The 16962-nt window shown below is 47.9% G+C and overlaps 2 protein-coding genes across 3 annotated transcripts in view; both read left to right on the top strand.

Annotated features, from left to right (window-relative positions):
* Positions 1–16962, top strand: part of CSAD (cysteine sulfinic acid decarboxylase) — a 742174-nt gene that overhangs the window by 561449 nt on the left and 163763 nt on the right. The window lies entirely within an intron of this gene.
* The window catches only part of RARG (retinoic acid receptor gamma), a 122930-nt gene that overhangs the window by 49435 nt on the left and 56533 nt on the right, over positions 1–16962 (top strand). For both annotated transcript variants that reach the window (XM_083427773.1, XM_083427774.1), the window contains exon 2: positions 3058–3408. In XM_083427773.1, coding sequence (XP_083283899.1) covers positions 3234–3408 — 175 coding nt within the window. In that variant the 5' untranslated portion in view covers positions 3058–3233. The remainder of the gene's footprint in view (positions 1–3057; positions 3409–16962) is intronic.

The following is a 16962-nucleotide window of genomic DNA, read 5'->3' as shown; positions in this document are numbered from 1 at the left end:
TCTCATTTACCCCCGAATAACACCCCCCCCCCAAAAAAAAAACCCAATCCCACACACCTAGTATTTTGGGACAGGATTTCCAGCCTAAGATGACTGGTTTCTGGGCATGCTTCAGCATCAACAACTCTTATTTTGGAAATTTATGACCACCCACGTCCCTACTGGTTTTGCTAGTTTGTTGATGCTTTTTACCTGCACTGTGCCTGTAACCTTAAAAGCACTCTCGCGTGCAGAAATTAAAAGAAATCAAGCTTTACCTTGTAAAAGTGGCAAAAAAGGCTTTATCTGCTCATTTCGGTGTGTTCCAGGCTGTTGCAGGCACAGGAGGATAAATAAAAGGTTGACAATCCTATTCCCAGGTTCCCTCTAAACCTGTCCACTTCCTGCTTTCTCTCTATATGCATTGCTGTGGTCATTTTCCTGTAGTGGCCTCTTCATCTAATATGTGTGTTCACCAATTTTTTGGGGGGCGAAGACTCCTTTCAGAGCTTCAGGATCCCTGGAGGAGCTGCTCTCATCCTTACAGAAGAGAGAGCCCACATTTCATTTCCATGTACCCATTGAAGTCTGCCAACTTTCAGCTTCTTTTAGACAATGGGCATTCCTTCCCGCGGTTTCTTTCTTATACTTTTGTTATGTACTGAGTTGAATAGGATCCAAAAGGCAGCAGTCTGATTGGTCCTAGAACAATAGGATTCAGAATGCAGCAGTCTGATTGGTCCTAGAACAATAGGATTCAGAATGCAGCAGTCTGATTGGTCCTAGAACAATGCAGCTGTATGATTGGTCCGAAGTAGCCACCCAATCCAGCTCCAGGTGGAAGTGAATCCACAACCTGATTGGCCTACAGGAGAATCCCGGAATTAGCCAATCATGTGCAGCCCATTGTGTAAATAATGCAGATATTTTGGGGGAACATTCATTCCTCCTCACCACTATGAGCTGAATAAAGAGCATGAAATCCACTCTCGACTCCGAGTATATTTCAACTATCCTCACTTTGGGAAATCTTAGCGTAAGGCCAAAATCACGTGTGCATAGTTACTTTCTCCGCTTTGAGCAATGCCCACTATTTGTCCACCTAGCCTTGACTGTCTACTCTGACTGAAAGCAGCTCTTTAGAGGACAGGGGGGTGGCAGGGTTGTCAAATTTCATGTGCACCTTTGAAGTTCTCAGATGGGAGGTTGCCCAGGACTGCGTTGCAATGCCATTGAAATTGTGAATCAGATTGACCATCAGTTGGCCAAATATGCAAGCTGTCGGGTGGGAGGCTGCCCTGAACCTAAGGAGAGCTTTGCAACTGAACATCTGACCTGATCTATGCTTTCAAAGGAGCTTCTCTTTTTACTTACTCAATTCATCCCTGCTCCTTTTCCCCTTGGATCAATGGCCCCTTCTCCCAAAACGTTTGCTTTTAGAATCTCTGGCAGAATCTGTCTACATCACCAACTACTTGATGTTTTTAACTGGAGGTGGCAAGTATTAAACCTGGAGATTTATTTACCGTATTTTTTGCTCTATTAGACGCACCGGACCATAAGACGCACCTAGTTTTTAGGGAAGGAAAACAAGAAATAAGAAAGCAATGCAAAGCCTCCTGAGCTAAGAGGGAGCCCTCCTCTCTCTTCACTCAGGAGGCTTTGTGGGGCTATCCCTGAAGCCAGGAGAGCAAGCGGGATCGGTGCGCACCGATCCCACTTGCTCTCCTGGCTTCAGCGAAAGCAAGCCTCCTGGCTTTCCCCCCACCACCCGCAAAAGCTGTGCGCTCTTTAGGGGGAGCACGGATCTTGGGGGCTTTTCTGGGAGGTGGGGGAAGGGACAGAGCTGCGCTCTCTGTCCCTTCCCCACCTCCCACAAAAGCACAAAGCCTCCGCAGGGCAGCGGGATGAAGGCGGAGGCTTCTCGCGGCTAAGCCAGAAGCTAGAACAGCGAGAGGGAGCGCTGCACAGTGCTCCCTCTTGCTGTTCTGGCTTCTGGCTTAGCCTTGCAGCCTTCATTCACTCCATAAGACGCACACACATTTCCTCTTACTTTTTAGGAGGGGAAAAGTGTGTCTTCTAGAGCAAAAAATACGGTATTTATTGCACGCCATCCCTGAACTCTGCTACTCAACTAAGCTCCCTTTAGCTATTGTGGGAGGAGGGAGCACTCTCCCATTTGTCTGCATGGTTGGGGGGCAGTCTGATAGTGTATAAGCCAGAACTTTCCCCCTCCCTTTTGCATTATCTGTCTTACTGCCATTCCTTCCAACGTCCCCTATCTTGGGTGAAAACTGGCAACGTTGAGCAAAGTTTTTGTTGAAATTATAGGAAGTATTATATGTGCACCAATGTTGGAACACATATCTGCTCTTTTAAAAGAACCCAGCACCTACTGAAGCTGGGAAGGGTATGACCAACATTATTAGCTTCCTCCTCCACCCTTCAAGAGAACATGTATGTGCACACCAGCCCTGGTGTACATGCAAAATTTTAAATTTTTCTCGAGGAAAGGGGAGTGCAATATTTGTTGGATTGCGGGAGCCATCACCTGTACAAGAATGAGAGGTTGAAATATAAGAAGGGGCTGCCTCCCAAGCTGTTTGACTCTATAGGGAAATGGTGGGCTAAGAACTAAACGTTTAACTTCAAGTACAACACCCTCCGGGTGGTGCTGTGGGTTAAACCAAAGAGCCTAGGACTTGCCGATCAGAAGGTCAGCGGTTCGAATCCCCGCAACGGGGTGAGCTCCTGTTGCTCGGTCCCAGCTCCTGCCAACATAGCAGTTCGAAAGCACGTCAAAGTGCAAGTAGATAAATAGATACTGCTCCGGTGGGAAGGTAAATGGCGTTTCCATGTGCTGCTCTGGTTTGCCAGAAGCGGCTCAGTCATGCTGGCCACATGACCCGGAAGCTGTACGCCCGCTCCCTCGGCCAATAAAGCGAGATGAGCGCCGCAACCCCAGAGTCGGTCATGATTGGACCTAATGGTCAGGGGTCCCTTTACCTTTATAACACCCTCTGCTAGAACATGACGGACATTAATGTGCTTCTGGTGTGCTTCTTCTCTCCCATGCAGGACAGCACAACAGGAAGAGGAAGAAGAGCAACAACACCTTCGCTGGGGGGCTGAGAACCTGCACAGACCACCACCACCATGGAACCACCTTCCCAGAGCAGTGACGGCACAACCCAGATCTTCTAAGGGGAATCTTGACTCTCTCTCTCAAGCCAGCTTCTCGTGCGCCCTCAGCCATGGCAGGAAACAAGGAGAGGGGCTGCTCTGGCGGAACCCCCCTGGCTCATGTGAACGGCTTCCCGCCTGCGGTCTACCCTTTCCCTTTCCCCAACCCGCACTTCGAGGTGCTCACCAATGGAGGCTACTTCCGGAGCTACCCTAACGACCTGCCCAAGGAAATGGCATCACTGTGTGAGTTCCTTCGGCCGAAAGGGGTTGTGCTGGCGGTGGGCACTTGGGGCTTTGTTGCCAGGGTGGTATGGAGGCCAGGCTTACCTGACCATAAAGAGATTCGGCTTCTGGGTGCTGTGTGTTGATTTCTGTTCTGGGCCCTGGAAAGATTTCCCCTGACACTGTTCCAGCCAAATGTAGAGAAGTGTTTTAGGTCTTCGGATTCACTGGCTGAAAGTTCATAAGCAGCACTGGCTTGGTATAGGGTGCCTGGTAGGGATCTCACTGGCAACCAGTCAATAAAAGAGTTTTGAGCCTCAGCCTGGATTGTAGACCTCTTCTTCATAATGAGCTGCCTGCAGGGATGGGAGGAAAAGAGCTCAGTCCAGACCAAAAGTGAGAAGGAGGTTATTGTTTTGTTTTGTTTTGTACTTGTTTTTATTATTTATTTTCTGCGTACTTTTATGCTGTGAACCTCCCTGAGATCTATGGATGAAGGGCAGTATACAAATTTTAATAAGCATAAGTATAAGGAAAGCTATTGTAAGGCTGAAGGAGACGACACCTGTAGATGCATTACACCCTCAGGGTTTTACAGAAGTGTCTAGACAATAACTGAACCTGGTGGCAAAGGATTTGTGCGGATGGACTCTTGTCTTGGGCTGCTTCACCTGCATAATACTGTATTTAGGGTTAGGTGCTGTATAGATTAGCAGAACTTGCAGGGTGGTTCTTCTTCACAGGGTCTACCCGAGAGATAGGCATCCTTAGCCTAATTTTAAAACGTATTCTGCAAGGAAGCAGCTCAAAGAGTGATCTTGACAAAGAGTGATCTGGCTGCCGACCATAACTGTCAACTTTTTCCCTTTTCTTGCAAGGAATCCAATTCGGAATAAGGGAATTAATAATAATAATAATAATTATTATTATTATTATTATTATTTATATCCTGTCCTCCCCAGCCAAAGCCGGGCTCAGAGCGTCTAACAACAGTAAAATAATACAGCATTCTAAAATCAATTCATTATAAAATCAGTTCAAATCAAATTAATGGCAACCATTGGGCTAGAGTTCTGTGAGGATTACCAAAGGAGGGGGTCAGGCTGTGCCCTGGCCAAAGGCCTGGTGGAACAGCTCTGTCTTGCAGGCCCTGTGGAAAGATGTCAGGTCCCACAGGGCCCTAGTCTCTTGTGACAGAGCGTTCCACCAGATTGGAGCCACAGCCAAAAAATTCCCTTTGAAAAAAGGGGAATGTTGACAGCTATGCTGCCGACAGGTAAAAGTGAGAAAAAGGGGGGGGGCAGGATGAGAAAAGGGGGTGATCTTTCTCAGTTGCCCCCTCTTGTCCTGCTTTCTTCTGGCTCTGTCCCTGACTAGGCCAGGCAGCATATGGACAGATTACCCCCAAAGGAATGCAGCCTTCAAGAGAAAAAAGTTTGCCCACTTTGCATCTGTACTCGAAAGGGCAATTCTTATGAGTTGACATTTGGACAGGTATTTCCACAGGGCAAATCAGTGCTGTGTGAGTGATCTGGCATACGTTGAGATGGTGATCGGCCTCACCTTAAAAAATGTGGCTTGAGCAAGGTGGTAAGCCCATGATCTGAATCTGAACATGTTGGCTAAGCTGTTGACAAGCTCTTTTAATTGTGCCTGGAAACTAACTGGCACAGGTATTATGTGGTCACGGCTGCCCACACTGACAGAAGGAGCATTGCTCCATTTTTTAAACTAGAGGGACAATCTTCAAGGGCAGTCCCATGCAAAGCATATTGTAGTACATTAGTCCAGAATTTACCAAACGGTGATGAGTTGCCAAGTTCCTGGTAAACTATCAGGAAGCACGATTTAAATATGACCAGGTCTTGCTTCCAGCATGGAAACTCTGTCGATATAGGTGTGCATAGCAATATTGTGGTATCAAAATGGCAAAGCCTCTTCACAGTCCTTTACAACCTAGTAAGAAAATCGTATCAGCCAAAAGATATGCAATTCTTATATGCCTTTTGGTGCTGAGTGCAGCTAGCTAAGAACCAAGCCTTGTATCTTGCTTGAATAGGGGCTGTCTGTCATTTGACATGCCTATCACACCATCACTGGGCACCCAAAGTTAGAGTGTGTTTTAGGCATATGTAAAGTCAAAGACTCTGAGCTCAGAATTATCACCAGATTGGAGGGTGTTGATACTGAACCCTGAACTTGAAACACATAGCAATTCACGCAGCCATTTTTAAAATGGAACTACTGCCACACAGTGGCTTTCACAAAGCCATTTGGTTATGTCGAAACAGAAAGCCACCCTCCCATGCTGTTTTGCCATGATGTCAAAAAACAAGCAGTTTCCAGGACGCCGTAATTTTATGAGTCCGTGTGTGTGTGTGTGTGGAAAAGCATTCCACCTCATGGATATTGGGGGGGGGGGGAGGGAATTCACAGTGGGTGGAGCGACTTGGCCCACACAGCAATCTTGGCTAGGAGCTTGACTTTTCAGGGAGCTATTTTGGGACGGATCCCACCCTGGGGAGGGCATCTGGCCTCTACTTTGTAGGGGACCTTGCGTCACCCTTGAGGAGTTGCTTTCCCCCAGTCTCACTGGAGGGGGCTCCAGGGGGAAACCTTAACTCTAGAGGTGCTCAGAGAAACCCTTTTCTTTTTGTGTGCGCATGTCTTTTGTGTACACTGTGCCTCAGTTTCACTGGGGCTTTTTTTTTAACTGGGGTGTTAGGGGTGTTGTGCCCGGGGCTTGCTTGGTGTGGGTCTTAACTGGCTCCTGCCGGGTTCTGTGCTTCTGCTCCCCATACTTTGGGGCATGTTCCGACCGCTCTGCCCTTTCCCGCCCCAGGGTGTGCCCGGGCTCCGTGCCAGACCTCCAGGCTCGGCTCCTCCCGCCTGCCAATGCAGGGATTGGAGCCCTACATGTTTTCTCGCGTGCAGGTTCCAGCACGCCAAAGCAGCGTCCCCACGCTGCAGGGCTGTCAGTCATTCGTGCCTCCAGTTCATTGAATGCTTCTGTGCTTCAGAGCTGTGCGTATGTAAGCCTGCCTGTGCCTTTGTCTGAACAGCACTACCTTGGAGGAAGGGATGTGCCCAGGAAGCATGGTGCCCTTGCCCTGGACTCTGCTAAGCCCTTTCATTTTGACCTGGGCAGCCCCAGGTTATTTGGCGTCTTGTGTTGCTTTAGCTCTGCCAACTGCAGCCCCCAAACTCCTATTTCCAACCTGTCTGCATGTTTCTTGTCCACCAGGGGGCACCCTCTGCGTTCACGTGACTTGCGTCACATCTAATTCAATTGCACTTCACAGGGGTGCCTGGGTGTCTTCTGAAATTGTGTTTTATAATCGGTGTCAATCGCATGGAGTTTTTCGCGGCGCCCGAGGCATACCTTGGCTTTGTTTCCAAATCTGCTCTTAGCTGGAATGCAAAAAAACTAAACCGACTGCAGTGTGCATTTTAATTTCTCTTCCAAATTCTCCCCTCCATTAACAGCGTTCACATATCACATGCACACACATGTCACAGCCGGGGATCAAATGTGCTGTTCATTGTCACCCTGACACTGAATTCTTTCTTTCATCCTTTTAATTTCTAACCTGCCTTTCTGAAATCTAAGGCAGGGAAACTTACACAAAGCAATCCAATAAATTAAAAAGTGCCGGTGCCACTTAGCAACCTAAAACCAGCAGGAAGATCAGCATTAGCATAGCTCTTCAGAAAAGGTGATACATTCCTTTTTTTCCCCAAGTCTATAGATTGTTTTAGTATTTAGCAGCACCTTTTGTGGAGGGAGTGCCACAGTTGTGCTAACAATTAGAAGGCACTGCATCTTCAACTTGTCAGCTTAACATCAGAAGGAGATGTCACAAAGCTGGCAGGGTCTCTCTTACCAATCTATAAAGGTAGGGGAAGAAGGTGTTCCTTTAACATTGGCAAGGCCCAGGGACTTTAAGGGTTAAAGCTAGCATCTTGAATCAGGCTCAAGACAAATAAATGAGAAATGAATGGAGATCTTTCACTGCTCTGGAGTATTGTTCTGCCTGCAGCTTGTTGTTGCTGTTGTTGTTTAGTCGTTTAGTCGTGACCCCCTGGACCAGAGCACGTCAGGCACTCCTGTCTTCCACTGCCTCCTGCAGTTTGGTCCAACTTATGCTTGTAGCTTTGAGAACACTGTCGTCCTCTGTTGTCCCCTTCTCGTCCTCTGTTGTCCCCTTCTCCTTGTGCCCTCCATCTTTCCCAACATCAGGGTCTTTTCCAGGGAGTCTTCTCTTCTCATGAGGCGGCCAAAGTATTGGAGCCTCAGCTTCACGATCTGTCCTTCCAGTGAGCACTCAGGGCTGGTTTCCTTCAGAATGGATGGGTTTGATCTTCTTGCAGTCCATGGGACTCTCAAGAGTCTCCTCCAGCACCAGGGAGCAACATCCGGAAGCCCAAAGTTCCCCCCACCCCTTGTTGAAAGTGAGAAAAAGGATAATGGGGTTGTGGGAGTGGATGACATAGACAGCTCATGTTTTACAAGGATGCCGGTAAGAAGGCAGAACCCTTAAATGTTATTGCCTCTTCGGTCAGGGAAGTTCATGAATGAGTAACCATGATGGTTCCTCTTCCTCCTAATCAAGGAAGATCCATTCAGGACACAGGAATGCATGCCTAACTAAGTTCGGCTGGGAAGGTTTTCCTTGAACCTGTTCTTGAAAAGCTCTGACAGGTTTTAGGCTGAAGTCTTAGGGTGGGGTCATTTAAACGGTTCGTTTGGGTTCTGCCAAAGCTACATACAGTGCACAGCGCTTTGTGCTGCATTATAGCCGTGTCCCTCTAGTGGATGCCTGTGGAACAACTTGGTTGCTTCTGCACTATCTGAAAGCTGATGTGATTCTGTCTGATGCAGTATTTCTCAGGTGACCCGAAGCAAAGCAGGATGGCGCCTTGTAACTTCAGCAGCGGTATAAAAACAAACACAGAGGGGGAGGAGCGGTGTTTCTCAAGCCTGCATGTCAGCCTGCACCTGTCAAAAATCCTTCTCCTGTGTACCCCTTTTAAGAGTCCCTGTTCATCTTTTACACCCAGGCACCCTAAGCATATTGACCTGGTGGAAATGTCCCAATGCAAGCATTTTTTGTGCAGCCTGCACACAGTGCTCATCTGTTTGGCTTTCTTTGCACCTGGCTCCTGAAAATCTTTGCATATAAAAATGTAATGGAACATTAAACATTTAAAAAACTTCCCTACACAGGGCTGCCTTCAGATGTCTTCTAAAGGTTGTATAGTTACTTATCTCCTTGGCTCATATAACGTCATACCTGCCAACATTTCTCTGATGAAAGCAGGGGTGTCCTGCCATACCCTCCAACTTTTCTCTGGTGAGGGACGTCCTAAGGAAAAGCAGGACATATCAAATCAGAAACTGGGTTGGCTTCTGTAAATCTGGGACTTTCCCTGGAAAACAGAGGCACTTAAAGGGTCAGGAAATTTGATTTGAAATGCAACTCAGCTTCCACCCTCAGGACTCATCCTAGTGCCTCTGAGCATATGGAAAGTGCCTCCCCACCGTCACTGACTAATCACGGCCAGGCCCCGCATATCTGGAACAGTTAGGAAATACGTATTGCAAGGCGAGAGAGATTAAGGCCTTCCAGGCCAGTTTGAGCCCCAGTAAACCGGCCGCTAGGACTGAAGCACTGCACTCGCATCCCTGACTTCTCATCTAACAGCCATCTCAGGCCCAGGACCGTGCTGGCTCCTCAAGCTGTTAAGTCCTTTTAGTGGCCGGGCCCCCGTTACGAGCGTTGAGGCCTGCTTTGGCCTGCACTGCCTGAAATGAATTGGGACTCCCTCCTGGCCAGCTGAATGAGCTGGCAGGGCGGCTGGAAATAATTATTTCATCTGGAAAGAGAGCGAGAGCAAGCAAGGCCCAGGCAGAAGGGAGCAGTGCTGTCAGTTTCTCTCCCCACTCCGCTCCCTCCCATCTCTCTCTCTCTCTCTCTCTCTCTCTCTCTCTCTCTCTCTCTCTCACACACACACACACACACACACCTCTCACTCTTCGATGGCTCCCCCCCCCCCCGAAAGTCTGGAGATCGTGTCCCAAAACATCTTTGCTCCTCCCACGCTGCAGCCAGAAGTAGGGGAAGAGTGCTGGATTATAGGTCAGTTGAGATCAGAAAAACGAAAACGGGAAGACTGCTGCTTTGTTTCCTGGACACAACGCACATCCTTTGCCATTTTCCTCCCTGCTGCAGAAGCCCATACCTCCTACCCATTCGGGCCTGTTTTCTTCAAACAGAAGGATCTAGAGTTGCGGAGCCTAGCTCTCTCAACCTACCTGCTCTTCAGGGTTTGCACAGATGTTCTGTTTGTCTGTTTTCTTTGGAGCAACGGGCACAACATTCTCCTTATAGCCATACAACATGTTAGCCTTGCTTCACAGCCTCTCTTTCATTTTGTTGTTGTTTAGTCGTTTAGTCGTGTCCGACTCTTCGTGACCCCCTGGACCAGAGCACGCCAGGCACTCCTGTCTTCCACTGCCTCCCGCAGTTTGGTCAAACTCATGCTGGTAGCTTCAAAAACACTGTCCCACCATCTCGTCCTCTGTCGTCCCCTTCTCCTTGTGCCCTCCATCTTTCCCAACATCAGGGTCTTTTCCAGGGAGTCTTCTCTTCTCATGAGGCGGCCAAAGTCTTGGAGCCTCAGCTTCAGGATCTGTCCTTCCAGTGAGCACTCAGGGCTGATTTCCTTAGGAATGGATAGGTTTGATCTTCTTGCAGTCCATGGGACTCTCAAGAGTCTCCTCCAGCACCATAATTCAAAAGCATCCATTCTTCGGCGATCAGCCTTCTTTATGGTCCAGCTCTCACTTCTATACATCACTACTGGGAAAACCATAGCTTTAAATATACGGACCTTTGTTGGCAAGGTGATGTCTCTGCTTTTTAAGATGCTGTCTAGGTTTGTCATTGCTTTTCTCCCAAGAAGCAGGAGTCTTTTAATTCTGTGGCTGCTGTCACCATCTGCAGTGATCACGGAGCCCAAGAAAGTAAAATCTCTCACTGCCTCCATTTCTTCCCCTTCTATTTACAAAGCACCCTAAGGAGGGAGTGTGTGTTTGTGGGGTGGGGAGAAATGGGTGTTTTTCACCCTTCCCAAGTTCCCCCTAGACCTGCAAGGTGAACATGGTTCTAGAACACTGGTGGGCTAAAAGCAGGGGAGGGGGGTGACAAGTGTCAGGAGAAAAGTGACTGGCTGGGGAAAGGTTAAGTACCATTCCCCATGCCCCTTCCCTTCTACAATGCATCTCTTCCCAAGAGTGCTTCGCAATGAGGAAGGGCCTGTTGGGCTAATGATATGCTGTGCTACTTGGCCATTAGTATTATGCTGGTGTTTGTGTCCAATTCTACAGTCGAAGCCAAAAATCCCCATAAATGGAGGGGTGATGAAAACACCTGTTCACTTCCTTATAAATAAGAGAGGGTAAGGAATAGGTGTCTGTTTCAGTGCTGAAGTGGGATGCACACATTTAAATGATAAGCAAATTGCAAAGAAAAACGTTTTTGCAAGTGGCAGGAAATTCGTGCAAGAGGAGTCTAATTTCATGCTTAGTCTGGTTAATAAAGGTCTGTACTAGAACTCATCTGGTAATGTAGGAACATGCTTGCTCTGGAAAGAACGGACACAAATTAAAAGCAAACTGGGTTACGGGGTGAGGACATGCATGTCTTGCCATTAATGATGACACAGGCACTAGCCAGTAGCTGCTTTCGTCAGTCACGCAGCCATCTGGCACACAGCAATCTCAGTGGCAGTGAAGGGGCTAGCTGTGTGAGGAAGAAGCCTCACATTTAATCAGCAGCCGTTTAATCAAATTTCCTTCTGAAATGCTAGAAGAATGAGACCTCGCCACAACAGAAGCATCACTCAGAGGGAAGATATCCTTATCTCTTGCAACAAAACGGTTCCAAATGTGGTACTGTTTCTCCAAAGGAAAAGCCTTTACAAAGTCTTATTCAGCTGTTTGTGCTGGGCTTCTTAGTAGTGGATGATGCCAGCCGTGGTCTGTGTTGAACCTGCCTCGGTTCAGGTTCCAGGAAAGGAAATGCAACATACACCAACATCTGTTTGTTTTTTAAAAAAATAATATTTATTACTTTTCCAACAATTTAAACACTACATAGAAGAAATAAAAATGGACAATACAATACAATACAAAAACACTACATAACACTAACACTAACACATTAAACTAACAAAACAAAACAAAAACAATTTAAAACACATCAAACAATTTCAATATCTTATGTTCCATTCACTTATTTCAGCGACCTCCTCACACCTCCCTTTTTGTATTCCACTTCTATTAATTATTTCAGCAATTCCTTTCCATCTTCCTCTGTTTTCTATCCTATAGTTATCTTAAGACATCCTAACCTTATTTTTTCCTTTAACACTCTATTAATCTATTTATACTCAATTCCTTATAACATTTCTACTAAAGCCATATAACTTCATTCCAACTTTGTTCTAACATTCATTAATTTTACAGTATTTCTGTAGATAGTCTTTAAACTTTTTCCAGTCCAACATCTGTTAAGGCAAGCCGTCCGTGGGGCATGATGTCATCAATATGCTGATGACACCATAGTTCTCTTTCTCCGAAACATCTGAATCAGGAGAAGCAGTCTTGGTTCTAAACCAGCATCTGAATGCAGTAGTTGGCAGGATGAGGGCCAACCAAGTGATCTTTCATCCTGATAAGATAGAGACTATATACCGTATTTTTCGCTCTATAAGACGCACCAGACCACAAGACGCATCTAGTTTTTGGAGGAGGAAAACAAGAAAAAAAATATTCTGAATCTCAGAAGCCAGAACAGCAAGAGGGATCGCTGCACAGTGAAAGCAGCAATCCCTCTTGCTGTTCTGGCTTCTGGGATAGCTGCGCAGCCTGCATTCGCTCCATAAGACGCACACACATTTCCCCTTACTTTTTAGGAGGGAAAAAGTGAGTCTTATAGAGCAAAAAATACGGTAGGTGACCAGTTCCCAGGTCCAGGAATTAGGGAGTTCACTGGTTCTGAATGGGCTTTTCCTGCACTGCAGACAGTGCCTAAGTAACGTTCGGCGTAGTACTTCCTTCCCCTGCTGTTGGGCAAACTTCACTGTGTTCCTTCCCCATTTCGTTATCCCCAGTCCACTAAGAGGAGCAGACAACCACATAGCAGCTGTCCATTGGAACTGGCCTTGACTCTCCTGGCCGGGAGACGCTCATGGGGGAGGCCAAGTTTACAGCAGCTTCTGAGAGTGCTGCATGCCCTTATCTCCATCCCTGTTTAATATTGTTCCTCCTCCTCCGCACAAGGCAGCTACTGGTGCTAAAGAGATGGGGGAGCTGGCCAACTCTACTCCTCTCCCCCACAGGGCAGCATCCTTCGGTGGACAAGCAGGAAACAAGAGCGAAGACAGGACTCTCCACGGCGGCTCTGTTTGAAAAAGTTCTTTCTTGTGTACCTAGTTTTGCTTAGGCTAATCCTCAATTAAGGGATGTGGGTGGCGCTGTGGGTTAAAGCCTCAGTGCCTAGGGCTTGCCGATCGAAAGGTCGGCGGTTCGAATCCCCGCTGTGGGGTGCGCTCCCGCTGTTCGGTCCCAGCGCCTGCCAACCTAGCAGTTCGAAAGCACCCCCGGGTGCAAGTAGATAAATAGGGACCGCTTACTAGCGGGAAGGTAAACGGCGTTTCCGTGTGCGGCTCTGGCTCGCCAGAGCAGCGATGTCACGCTGGCCACGTGACCCGGAAGTGTCTTCGGACAGCGCTGGCCCTTGGCCTCTTTGAGTGAGATGGGCGCACAACCCTAGAGTCTGTCAAGACTGGCCCGTACGGGCAGGGGTACCTTTACCTTTTAATCCTCAATACCTTTGCATCCATCCCTCCTAGCTTTCCCCTTATGCTGGGTTGGCCTGCAGTATCACGAACCTCACAGCTGCCAAAAGCTGAGCGGGGTACAAGACGAAACTTGGGGCTTTTTCCTGGATGGCTGGTTTTGTAGGAGAAAAAGAAAAAAGGACAGTTGTTGCTAATTTCTTGTGCAGGAGCCATATGTTTTCTTCCAAGGAAACCTCTCTGGGGTTTTGTGGGGTGGGGTGGATGGAGAGTATGCATTTTTCCCAGCAGTGTGGTTTGTGGCAAATGCTGGTCCTACTCAGAGTAGACCTGTTGAAATTCATAGACATGACTCACTTGGCTCCATTAATTTGGGCGGATCGGCTCTGCATAGAATTGGCACAGGATACTACCCCCCAGTGGGCCAAGGTTAGGGGCTTGTTGTGGAACAGTGTCCTTTTCAGAGGGGCTAGTGTCCACCGATACTGCATTTTGGCAGGAAGCCGGGTGGGCGAATGGGCTCTAGAAAGCAAATTAGCTGTCCCTCCCCCCCCCCCCCGTCCCCCAGCTTTGTGCTTCCCCCTCATATTCTCGCTCTTGAATTCTGAATGTTTCAGTGTGTTTATGGCATCAATTTGGCTGGAATGCGGGAAGGTGCCTGAGGCTGTTCCCGTCTCCTCTGATGGCTCCAGAGAGAATCTGGCAAGATGCTCCCCCCCCCTGCCCCTCTGCCCCCCCCAACACCTCCTTCCTCTCCTTCCTTTTGCACCCTCAGATGGTGTGGTGATGAGCAGGGTTCAGAGCATCCCAGAAAGAGAAAACCTGCCCTCTCAACACAGGAACCCAATGGGATCCACGTTTTTCTTTAATCCAGTTGGGAGAACCTGTGGCCCTCCCAAGGTGGTTGGACTCTAACTCTCATCAGCCCCAGCCAGCATGGCCAATGGTGAAAGATGATGGGAGTTGTAGTCCGCCAACATCTGGCGGGCCCGAGCTTCCCCCGTCCCCGTTTTATTTCCCTCCACACCTTTAGTCATTCATTGGGTGCAGGAAGCCTGCTGGAAATCCATACCCTATACAGTGGTACCTCGGGTTACATACGCTTCAGGTTACATACGCTTCAGGTTACAGACTCTACTAACCCAGAAATAGTACCTTGGGTTAAGAACTTTGCTTCAGGATGAGAAAAGAAATCGTGCGGCGGTGGCAGCGGGAGGCCCCATTAGCTAAAGTGGTGCTTCAGGTTAAGAACAGTTTCAGGTTAAGAACGGACCTCCAGAACGAATTAAGTATTTAACCCGAGGTACCACTGTACTTTTCTGTGGAAGATGCATAGCTGTAGGGAATAATTAATAAAGAGCAGGCATTCTGCACATGCATCTAGAGCCTAGAACTTGCCGATCAGAAGGTCGGTGGTTCGAATCCCCGCAACCAGGTGAGCTCCCGTTGCTCGGTCCCTGCTCCTGCCAACCTAGCAGTTCGAAAGCACACCAGTGCAAGTAGATCAATAGGTACCGCTCCGGTGGGAAGGTAAACGGCGTTTCCGTGTGCTGCTCTGGTTCGCCAGAAACGGCTTAGTCATGCTGGCCACATGGCCCGGAAGCTGTACGCCGGCTCCCTCGGCCAATAAAGCGAGATGAGCACTGCAACCCCAGAGTCGGTCACGACTGGACCTAATGGTCCCTTTACCTTTACCTTTACCACTGTACTTTTCTGTGGAAGATGCGTAGCTGTAGGGAATAATTAATAAAGAGCAGGCGTTCTGCACATGCATTGAGGGCCTTCATTCTAGCTGCATCGAAGGAGTGGCTCCCAGCTAGTTCATGATGTGGGTTTAAGACCCAATGACAGCTTTCAAAAGTGATTTGTGGGCCTGGGTGGTGAGCATTCACTCCTTCCTGAATTGAACAGGTGGATCAGTTGGAGGCTGGCAAGGTAATGGTTTGACCAAAGGACTCTCTTGGTTCATTCCAGTTTCTGTATATGATTTGACAACGTTGAAGAATGCATCTTCTTCTGTTGTGGCAACAGGTCAAGAAATAATAACTGGGAAGAGTGCGTAAGCAAAATGACCTGTTCTCCTCCTCCTCCTCCTCCTGCTTCTTCTCCTGACTAGATGAGACCGTGCTTCCAAGTCTATCAAGTGGCACTGAGTCTCAACAGATGTCTCACTTTCCAAAATTAATACCTGTATGTGAACTAGGCACATAAACCTAGCTTGAGGCAACCAGGCTCTCTTGGGTGGAAACCAACCTGGAGGACAGGTAGATAAGATGCCAGGAGGTATACCAGCTTGTAAAACAGGAGTGGCCTTGTCTGGAAGAAAATAATTCAAAGGATGAGACTGACCTTCTTCAGCAGGAGATGCCAGCGTACAAAGTACTTTCTGTTTCTTTACCCCTCACCCTCCAACGCTCAGCTTCATTGTATGTCCACGAGTTCTAGCATTACACAGGAGGGAAAAAAATCGCTATCCACTTTCTGCATGCCATAACTTCTACTCTCTATGACTTCTGCCGTGTCACCTCTTATTCATATTTTGCTTCAGCAAAGTTGCTGCACCAGCTGCTACCAGGTCATAGCTGTGGCATGCTTCGGTTCATGAGAACAGTTGATAGAGCCTGAGACTCTGAATCTCAGGGTTGTGGGTTCGAACCCCACGCTGGGCAGAAGTTTCCTGCATTGCAAGGGGTTGGACTAGATGACCCTGGGTGTCCCTCCTAATTCTATGATTCTATAAACTGAAAAGCCCCAAATGCTGCGACCTTTCCTCATAGGGGAGCTGTTCTATCCCCCTGATCACGAATGCAGAAATGAGTCTGCATGTGGTTATATGTGATGGTGAAAAAGTTTGTCTGGGAAGCAGATTAATAGAGGCAAACATAATGTGGCACAACATGGGAGACATATGTATGGGGTCTTCGGCTGTTTAAAAAAATGCTTATATCAGCTGTGTGAAGGGCAATTTGAACTGAGACCGTGGTTCTGGAAGAGAAGGTTTAAGACTTCATAAACACATCCACACCATTTTCCCAATTAAAATTAATTGGCACCAATGGGAGCGTTCTTCCAAAAGCAAACAACAGGCACAGGACAGGGACCGTAACCGTGTGTGGGAAGGTGAAGGGTTAACAGCCTTCTTACCCTCCATCAGGGTCCCAGTTTGGATCGGGGCCTCTGCACCTGCTCTGTACTCTTAATAGCATGTGGCTGGGTCACATCAAAAGCCCGTGTAGCCAAGCATCCTGTTCTTACAGCTGCCAACAAGAAGCTTGTAAGCAGAACAGCACTCTCATCAGTTGTGATTCCCAGTAAGCAGCATTCAGAGAGTTAATTGTCTCTGACAGAGGAGGCAGAACATAGTGATCATAGTGATCATATCCTCCTTTAAAGCCATTCACAAAGACAGCTGTAAATTCTTGCGCACACACTTTTTTTAGTTTTCTGGTTTTGTGCAAATCTGAGAGACCAAAAGAAATGTGGATGCGTGTGGGTGTTGTTATGAGAAATGAAAGTATTAATTTAAGGAAGTAGGGAGCATGGCAAGGGGAGTAGCAGAAAGTAGGTTGACCCACCCGCTCTGAAACACACTGTGATCCTGAGTGGCGTGGCCTGCAGCCTGTTTCTCCTAATCAGGTTGTCCCTGTGTTGCATAAACCCAAATTTGCAGGGGGGGGGGGACATCAAGGTTGGTGTTCATATAATCATAGA

The sequence above is a fragment of the Podarcis tiliguerta genome (assembly GCF_965153285.1).
Source record: "Podarcis tiliguerta genome assembly, chromosome: 2".
Classification (NCBI taxonomy): domain Eukaryota; kingdom Metazoa; phylum Chordata; class Lepidosauria; order Squamata; family Lacertidae; genus Podarcis; species Podarcis tiliguerta.
Note: the sequence above shows the minus strand (reverse complement) of the source record. Positions and strands in the feature narration are given on the sequence as shown.